The sequence below is a fragment of the Melanostigma gelatinosum genome, assembly GCF_949748355.1.
Source record: "Melanostigma gelatinosum genome assembly, chromosome: 17".
NCBI classification, from domain to species: Eukaryota; Metazoa; Chordata; class Actinopteri; order Perciformes; family Zoarcidae; genus Melanostigma; species Melanostigma gelatinosum.
The window spans coordinates 18,097,917-18,107,942 of record NC_136650.1 but is presented as its reverse complement, the minus strand read 5'-3'; the positions used below and the strand labels follow the sequence as shown (position 1 = coordinate 18,107,942).

General features: G+C 44.4%; 1 protein-coding gene across 1 annotated transcript; it reads right to left on the bottom strand.

Moving 5' to 3' along the window:
* Positions 1–644: 644 nt before the first annotated feature.
* On the bottom strand, positions 645–5,964 carry cited4a (Cbp/p300-interacting transactivator, with Glu/Asp-rich carboxy-terminal domain, 4a). Its single transcript, XM_079288575.1, has 2 exons — positions 5,820–5,964; positions 645–3,939 (listed from the first exon to the last, which is right to left on the bottom strand). The coding sequence occupies exon 2, from the start codon at positions 3,924–3,926 to the stop codon at positions 3,135–3,137; it is 792 nt and encodes a 263-aa protein (XP_079144701.1). The 5' UTR covers positions 3,927–3,939; positions 5,820–5,964; the 3' UTR covers positions 645–3,134.
* Positions 5,965–10,026: the final 4,062 nt, after the last annotated feature.

Genomic DNA, 10,026 nt, shown 5'->3' with positions numbered 1-10,026 from the left:
CTCCCCACAGAAATGTTCTTCTAATGGTAAAACAAAACTTCTAGCTGGAAATATGCAGATACTAGTTGGAGAGAAGTGAATAAAATGGCACAATAAGATCTTTTGAAGAAAAAAAAAAAAAGGTCATTTCGAGTGATTGACTACATCAATCGGTGCGCTTCTTGGAACAGATTTTTGAAAACAGGCTTCCTAAAGCAAGACAGTTCGCAGCTTCACATCAGTTTCCTCACACACTATAGTTAAAATAAGAATACAGTCACTTTTATTTGTTACTAACTAGCACACTACCGGTACTTAACAGTCACTATGCAACGTGTTTGGCATTTTAAGTGGAAATTTAAAAACAAAAAACATCCTGGTGGGTCAAGCTTTGTGCTGACTCACTTCTGTTCAGGATACGTAGTCTGTACTTTTCTCTTGGGTTTGCTCGTCACTTCTCGTGGGTGAAGAAGTGGCTGAAACCAACAAGAGAATGGAACTCAGAGGATTGAACCGACAGCATCTCAACGCCTCTGGATCAGGCTGCTAACACAAGTAACAGCCTGAGATATATATGTATATATATGTATATATGCAACATTAGAGCATTGTACTGTGCTCTTCATGACGGCCAACAGTGGAATCACTGACAAACACAGAAAACATTTCTTTAAATAAATATTTTATTTGAAAATAAATACATTTTCTTAAAATAGAATCAATAACATTACAAAAGCTTTGGGGAAGTGGGAAGGGAGGAGGGGGTTTACCCAAATGAATGTGTAATTTGGAACAAGGAGTACAATCTCACACGTTGATCTACCATTTTAAGACAAGTTCCCACAATGTGTTGTCCTGTACATTCTCAGCTGCTTTGTATGAAAGGGGTGGCATCCCTCACGCTTGCGTTAACATGCAGTGTACTTGGTCTTAAAGCTTCAGGCCCTGCACCCAAAAAAACATTGGTATTCTCACACTGTATCTACACACTCATTTGTAAAAATGTAGGGTATAATCTCTTGTCAACACATCAAAAAAAAAAATCAGCCACTGATTTACATTTACATCTGACAATGTTTTTTTTTTTTCGAAAGTACCTTTAAATGTGTCTAGATCAACTTCACCTCTAGTCTACAGTACAAAGATACGACACACAAGAAGGCTGCGCTTATTGATACAGCAGTAATCAGAGGCCACTGTCTCGCTCAGGCCAGAAGTGTTTACCATTTCAACCGTGAGCTTGTAAGTTGGTCTGGCCAAATTTAGTCAGGCAGAAAGTGAAACAGTGCGTGAACTCGCTGGCACTTCTCTGCCTTTACAACAGCGTTTCAATGCCCATTGTTTGACTCAAGAGCTCGGGAGATGGCAGATCTCCAGAGAGACCGGGACAGCAGCACAGTTGTATTGGAACAGATTAACACAGTGCACGAGCGCAGCCCTGACCCCTCTGACAGCTCCACAAATAGCATTACGACTGCAGGAAGTTCTCTCTCAACCCGCCTGCAGCGGCAGAGCAGCAACCTTGACAAAAACCTAATTACCAACCGCGCGCAAAAAAAAAAAAAAAGCACCACAGAATGTCCGTTTTATAATTATTGAGTCATTGGAGAATGTGCAAGCCGACCTCAATTAAGACAAGCGTGTGAGAACATGTCATTTATATCTAATCAGTAGAAAAGCAGCAGAGTAAGCTAATCTATGGCAAAAACAACAACTTTGCACGCTTTGTGCTCCCCGCTCGCTCTTCCTGCGGAATGAAATCAATGCCACAGGTAGCAGATTTAAATAATGATGAAACTAAATGCTGCCGGGGAGTGCTGTGTCCACACATTGTGCCCACTCATCAGAATCTCTGTCTCTCTCTGCGCAGCTCCAATCACCTTCAGCAGACAGGGCCATGTGTTTAGAGAGAACGCTGTTCAATGGGTTTTAAATGCCTCACCGCACTGACCACACACACAGACGTACACAAACAACACACAGATGCAAATTCTGCAATCACGCTTTTTTTTTTTTTTTTTTTTTTTAACCAATCCTGTTGTAGAAAAAAAAGGAATCCCACCTCAGATCTGTGACCGACACCGTCACCCATCTGATGGCTCCTTTTCTTTTTTGTTTGGCTTTTTCGTGGATCTTGCAACAGGCCACAGTAATGGCGTTTCTCATATCCAAACATGTGTCTTCCTCCCCATCAGCTCATGCAATTCTACTGAGCAGTAACCCAAACTTTGCTTGCGATGAGCATGTAAAAAAAAAAAAAAAAAAAGTCTTCCAGGCCGTTTTTCTAAAGATAAATGCTTCGTTCAAGCAGACACTCTAAGCAACGTGCTACTTTGCCAATGATTCAATCACAGTTAATTAGCGGGGAACAGATGTGATACATTTCATGATTGCAGATTAAATCGGGAGTCAGGTAAGTGACACTGAAAGCTAAATAATCAATGTAGCACATTTCACCCAACTAATCCGGGATAATCTGCTTCACGTCACCCAGCAATGCTGCCCAACCTCACTCCCCTGCTCTTCGAGGAAATGTGTCCTTCTTTTTGGAACTCAAGTTTTGAAGAGCCAGCCTTCAATATGTATGTCAGAAAAAAGATATCCGTTCTTAATCCCTTCATCGTTGTACAAACAAATTCAGAGGACTAGCTTTTATAAATTTGTAAAATGTCTGCTACCATTTGAAGGTGTCATCAGAGATAAAATACATGAAGTAGTGCCACAGAATCTAGCAGACCCAGATGGATCGTCTTTTCAGGCCTTCCCCCTGTTGTGTTTGTTAAGTTTACAATGATCCCAGAGCCTTGGCAATGCAGGCACATGTGCTGAGGGCCAGATGGGTACAGACAGAGCCCGCTGCATCAGGATGCCTCAATTTGGCCAAAGACGACAGATCTTTCTGGCACCGGCTCAAAGAAAAGAAACCTGGTGCGCTCGCTGCGTTTTCTCTCTTTACAATTCTGCATCAACTCGCAGGCAGGTCAGTGTGAAGGCGGACATAGTCCCTGTCAGATACACAGACACAGAAACACCCAAACAGAACAGAGAGATTGTCTCCTCTCGCTGTGCTACTGTGACCGCTCAGTCATTCTTTGGGGGGGGGGGGGGGGGTGTCCAGTCCAACCAAAAACCCGACCAGCCTCCGGACGCTTCGCTCAACAGCTCACCGTGCTCGGCTGCTGTTTGCACACAAAGTCTGATATGAAGTCAAATTCATTCTGTCCCAGGAAGAGCTCGGGCAGCTCCTGAACGCGATCCAACCCAAACTCCAGCACCAGCGAAGTCAGAACCTCCTCGTCGATCAGATCCATGTCCATGCCGTTTTGTCCCAAAGGGCCACCCATGTGCTGCATGCCTGATAGCTGGGCCGGGCCCACCCGGTACTGAGCACCGTTGGGCATGTGGTGGCCGTTGCCCGAGACCAGCGGGTGTCCATGATACTGAGTGTTGAGTTTCTGCAGGTGCATGCTGGCCATGAGCTGCTGGGAGGTGAGGTTACCAGGGAGGTACTGCTGCGGGTGTCCACCCTGCTGCTGCTGTTGCTGTTGTTGTTGTTGCTGCTGCTGCTGCTGCTGCTGCTGTTGTTGTTGTTGTTGTTGTTGTTGTTGTTGTGGCTGCTGCTGCTGCTGCTGGGGGTGCATGTGGTGGTGGTGCTGCTGCTGCTGCTGTTGCGGAACCTGGCCATTGTACATCATGTTCCCAGACATCATCTGGTGGTGGTGGTTGGCCATGGGAGCTCCGTTCAAGGGGCCGGCCATCCCGCCGGGTCCCACCATGCCCTGCCGCTGTCTCATGGCGGCCTCCATGTTGTTCTGAGGGTTCCTGCCGTAGTGTATCACCTGGCCGTTGGGCAGAGTGCGCAGGCCGGGCTGGCCGTTGTGCTGCGGAGGTCCATTCATGCCCATCCTGAAGCTGTGGGTCATGGGCATCATCATGTGTTCAGCCATGGCTTCTAGCGCCCTGAAAAACACATTTTGGAACACGTCAAATTATATTATTTAACACAACCAATTGTAATTACAACCTAAAATACCCAGAACAGGAAAAAAGACAGTTGAGCTGAATAATAAAGCGGTGTAGCACCTTTGTCATACATATTAAACATACAAACAGCTTGAACAAAGTAGAGAATCCACTTTAGTAAAACCAATCAATCTGCTCCTGTTATTTGTGTTTCTTGACTGAGCATTCGCCTGATAGTTCAGTTTGTCTCTACCTGCTGCATGGGTAGCTAATGCTAGTTAGCTCTCTGTAAATGAGTAGAATCTACTGTTCCGTCCACTCCCATGGAGGCCTTTTTCAGTCTGTCCCTCTCATCGCAGCAACCGTTAAGATTCAGATAGCCAGAGCCATCTCCTGGACCGTTGTTACTCCAGATAGCTAATGTCGCCAGCTATCATCTACTCACAGAACCGGTAACCTTGTTGTGCATGTTCTAATAATGTGATAGACACCGTACACATCATGCTGAAACCAAAACAATGATTCATCAAATGCATTGGCTATATCGCCCAGCCCTGCCCCGATGATGCCATCAAGGTTGTCTACGGTAGGGCTTGAGACTTTTGGGAGTTTTTTGTGTGTGGAAAAAAAAACAAATATGCTTGTAGTCTTCATTACAAACTGAAGCTGTGGGGTCGAAATCTGTCAACATTTAGGAGGTAGGGAGGGTAAATACAAAAACGCTATTCAGTTGCATTGTAGGAAATGTAGGATTCTGTGTTTTTAGATTTGGACCCATTCTAGAGACTAAAACCCAGGATATCTCAGTCTCTGCGTCCAGCTCGATTCTTGTGACGTGAAACAGTAAATCGCTGCCCTTTCTAAAAAACAACCACATGAACCGTAGCTCTTATGAGAACAAGCCCCGTCTCTCTGCCGAAACTCCTTACCCTCCTCCAGTTTCTCTCTCTCTGTATTTGAACCAGTTCCAGTCATATCGAAAGAGTCCCATGTAAAAACCCATCAGAAACCTGCAAAATTACACCATCAGTGAGTTACCGCTGGGTATCCAACCGACGAGGGAGGGCAGCAATACCCTTGCAGCCAAAAGGACGCAGAGGAATGCTCCTCCAGACCACACACACACCTCTCCAACCCAACCCCCCCACTCAACACACTGCCTCTGTCTTCCCACAGTCATTACAAAAGATCTTCAATTAAGATTACCTACAGATGACAAACAGATCCTGCTCACGCTGAAGCTGTAATTAGCTGTCAACGTGATTGGCTTGTTCAAATTGATGGCATTATTGTAGCCAGTAAATGGGATGATCATTAAAGAAAATACATCGAGAGCGAGCAATGGCATGGATGTCTGCTTGTGTCTGTGAAAACAAAGACATTTCAGGCTTTTAAATCCCCCCAAAAAATGAACTCTGGTGGTGCCCCCATTCCAGCCTTTTAGTGCTGATAAAACAAAACACTTTCCCCCCAAATAGTCTAAATCGTCCTTAAAATGCTGCTCTTGTGTTACCTAATTACACCCTGTCTGACGGAGCTTCTTTGCAGATATCATTCAGCTAAATGCCACTTTGTAAATAGATAGTCTGAGGGAGGATAATAATCGCTGACATTATTACACAAGCATGAAACCTCTTCTTTCTTTTATTCCTCTTTGCATCCTCGGGGACCGTGCATGTGGGCTATTTGACATTCGAAGCCATGAAGCCGCCACGAACATAAGAACAGCCAATAACGCTGCAAGTCAGCAAAGTGAAAACGGGATACGCGGATCTGATCGGCGCGTAGAGCAAATATAAAGAAACAGTCAGCAGCCATACAAAGGGAAAGTGCTGCGTCTCTACCTGTTAAATGGAGAAACAGAACACGAGACCTACCCGATGTGTCAATGTCGAATCCGTACGGCGGAGAAGTTGGATCGGTGCCGGGGGTTTGTTTCTCCAGCTGATGCTCCGGCTACACGCAGCCCTGCGGCGGATACAAAACTCTGCGGCGTCTCGGCAGTCAGAGGAGTTTTGTCTTCTGGGTCAACTCAGGGATTATATACATCTATAAAGCACCGAGGGAGAGAGAGAGAGAGAGAGATAGCGAGAGGAGGAGCTACCGTCCTCTCCGTCTCCTTTGTTGCCATTGGTCCTCCCCCTTAATCACTGTGCAAAGAAACGTCCACTAACTACCTCCACTGATCCACCGGAGCAGCAGAGCTCCGCTCAGCCGCGCGCGCTGTGTGTCCGGGAGACATTCCACTTGCGGGCCTGTCTTCATCGCCCTTCTGCTATCATCCCGAATGATCCACGCGTCTTGACTGAAAGCTTTCTGTTGAAAGTGAAGCGGGACGGGATCCTTCGGGCTGCAGGCGCATAACCATCACCTTATATGCTGAGAAGTCATATTTTAACAAGCTGACATGTATGTGTGAGGTGCTGTATGGATATATATGTAGGCCTATTAGGGTGCAATATTGAAATGATCACCTAATCATTTATTCAACAATGGTTGACAAAATGCCTTTCTATCAAAATGTCTTGTCTCCAAAAATATATAAATACATAACCACTCATTTGCACCAGCAACTTTGATAAGGGCGTGCCTATATGCAGTGGTAGACTATGCACAAAACAAAGCTGCACTTTGTATGAAAGATGTTTTTCATCAACAGGAATAATGTTTTAATAAACATATGTCTGCAAAGTCACACAATCTGTATCCGTCAACGTATTGCATATTACTAACTGGAACCTATGGGGCCTCACACCAAAACAATGAGCTAAAAGAGGCTGAAAGAACTCCATGGAGCTGTGCAAAAGTGCAGGGTTTAGATATAATTCTCTGTGGGTTTGTCACTATACGAACGACTCTTTTCACATTACATACAGTACATTTAATACATAATCAAAATATAATATTCACAAATGCAGCTTTAACACAAAGTGTTTTTATAGCCTCAAACTGGGATTATGGTTTTCCAAAGTTACTCTCTGCCAATCTACTGAAGAGTGTTAACAGTAAAAGTAGGCTGCAGAGACATGCAGTGGAGTCCACACACATCTTGTGTCGGCAGCAATTGAAGTGAATGGGAGATTGAACATTCAGAGGGTGGAAGTGTAATGTTAAAATAATCCATACATGTATAAAATAAACATTGAATGGACTGGTAAACATATATGCAACAATCTCGCTCCCCTCAAAGCGTATTTGGAAAACCCCCGTATGAGGGTATGAATGTTGTTTTTTGAAGACGGGACTGCATAAGCCGAAACCAAAAATGTGATGACACGTCAGTATTCCCACCAAATACAACCCAACATTCCAAGTGACAGAACGGTAACATGGGAGAAACCCTAACATTGTGAAGCAATCCTGGTTATGTCCTAAGGAGGTAAAGCACTCGTCATGGTTTTACTGTAAAGACATGCCATTGCTCGCTCTGGATGTCATTGCATATGAATTTCCCTCGTGATCAACAAGTATACCTGGTCTTACGTGACATCACAGAAGTCAATGTTCGCCTGTGATCGAGTCATTTATTTGTTTATTATCTTTAACCTCAGTGGCCATGACTGAAATATAGAGATTTAACGAGAGAGCTACAGTACGCTCCACTGAAGCACATGTGTTACAAGCATGACACCTTGTTCTTTGCAGCACGATGGAACTCAAACCACCTCCATCCAGCTCCGGAGCGAGAGCACACACCAGCCAGTCCTTTTGTTTTGGCCTCCCTCCCTGTGTGGAGAAAGTCAAACCCCCTCAGCAGGAGCTTGGTATGTATTCCTGTTGACATACACACACACACCCTCTGCTGCAGAGGAATGTGTCCTATTTTTGGGCCCCTGAAGTCAGCCAGAGCTCCAGCCTCTTTCTAATGCCGATTCACTTGACCATTGTGCTTTTTTTCAGTCTTTTGGGAGTACGCAGTGTGTTTTGATCCGAGCAACAGCCTCCTCCGTTTATTGACGAGGAGCAGTTGTTGTCAGCAGTGCTCGAGTCAGGCTGTTATTCGGCCAAATACAGCTGGACTTTGAATTTCTGTACAGCAGTCTAAATATGAAGCTGTTGTCCGCCACTGCTTAGCTGTGCTGAGTTTAATTGTTTTAATTTGGGAGATTAGATGAGCAGGATAAAGACAGGAAACAAGGGGAAGCAGCGAACCTGGCTCGCTCCGAAGAAATCCACCATGCACCCTCAATAACGAACGACATTTCATAACCGGCATGTACAGTTACTTCCTGGAGTTTCCACTCAACCAATACACTCATTGCAGTAAAGAAAGGCACATAATCCCCTCCTCAAATCTTTTACCTTCGGTCAGAGCTCCATTTCTGTCTTTACGATGAGCTAACATGGCTGCAGCTTAATATTTAGTGTGGTTTCAATTTTCTCTCTCAGAAATCGATAGACATTTTGGTTGATCAGCTTATTTTTTTCTTGCCAGATGAGAAGATTCATACCTATATATATATATATATATATATATATATATATATATATATAGCTAGCATGGCTTCATCCAAAAGTAACAAAATCCGCCAACCAGCACCTCCAAAGCTCATATATACAAAAACGTAGACTCAGCGTTTTACCGGGATCAAGATCAGTTCCCAGGCAACCTAGCGTGGACTCAATGAAGTTACTGGTGGATTTTGTAATATTTGGACAGTGTCTCCTCCTGTTTCCCGTCTTTATGCTAAGCTATGTAAGTCTGCTGCGTGTGGTAAGAAAGCGAGTAAGAATATGTCTCGAAAATGTTGAACATTTCCTTTTAAGTGTCATTTTAAAAACGCAGGACTTCTACTTGTAATGTAAATGTCCTCGGATACCACAGGAAGAACCCATCAGTCATTTCAGCACTGCTTTGCTGAACGCTGTCAAATGTTGTCAGACATGGCTGCGCGTAACAACGTGACAACCCTTCAGACGGCTCTGACCTCATCCGCCCGTCTGAGAATTACTTGCTGGTCCGAATGAGATGGAAAATGTGTTCCGACAGTAAACCAATGAGACCGTTACTCTCTGTTATTGATCATTACTCATAAGCTGTTCTCCATCCGTATCACGACTCAGTGGTCCTACATGCAAATCTTTCACTGCCTTGTGCCAGCTCATGTTAACAACACAATATCATTGTGTTTGGACTGCGTGCCACATTATGTGATGACCACAGCTTCCATGCAAACGTAGGAGGACGGATTAGATGGTCATTTGTTTATGTGCAACTGCTAGAACAAAGACAACAGCACTGATTCACTTTCGCTCTGCCTGTTTATCTCTCTCTCTCTACTTGTTTTCTTGTTTTACTCCCCACACACCGTATACCTCCAGGTTTCATATTACTCACTCCTTCTTATTCCCCGTTCTTGCCGGGCCCCACAAGCCCAACCAGTCCTCATACTGTCTCCACTTTGAATGCTTATTCCAATAAGGGCTTTATGTATTGTCACAACATGATTAATGCAGTTTTTGCAAAAGGCAATTACTGCCAGCAGAAGGGCATAGCCACACACGAGGTAATCACAACAGACCGCTGCTCGAGCTGCTGCGCCCGCGCCGCCACTTGCCCTCGTGCAGACAGAGAGCGCCGCAAAATAGATTTGTAAAAAGGTCATTGGAATAAATTGCCTCTTAGGTACAGTAAAATGTGCTTCTATGTGTCCTCCGACAACTTAAACTGCCTCTCAAGTCATTGAGCCGTTTCAGTGTCATATTCATTGTTTATGACCTTTATGACAAATAAGAAAATGATGGGTGTTTTCACGTTGCTGCCACCACATGATATTCAGATACGATATTCGTGGGAAACAGATAAGACGTTGAAATCCAGCTTGATTTAATGTTGTGAATTATTGGCTACAATGCTTTTTGAAAAGGAATCCGTTTAAAGAATGCTTAAAAAAGCAACAGTAAAATCGATCCCTAATCTCCAAATCCTATGCCACGTTCACATTATATGGGACGGAGGGTAAATATTACTCAACATCAAACAGCGCAAGACAGTTTATTATGTAATTGAACTTTCCCTAAGTCCTGCCCGTGGAACACAGACCAGCCAATCATAGCGTGGTATTGTCCAGCTCCGACCAGGGT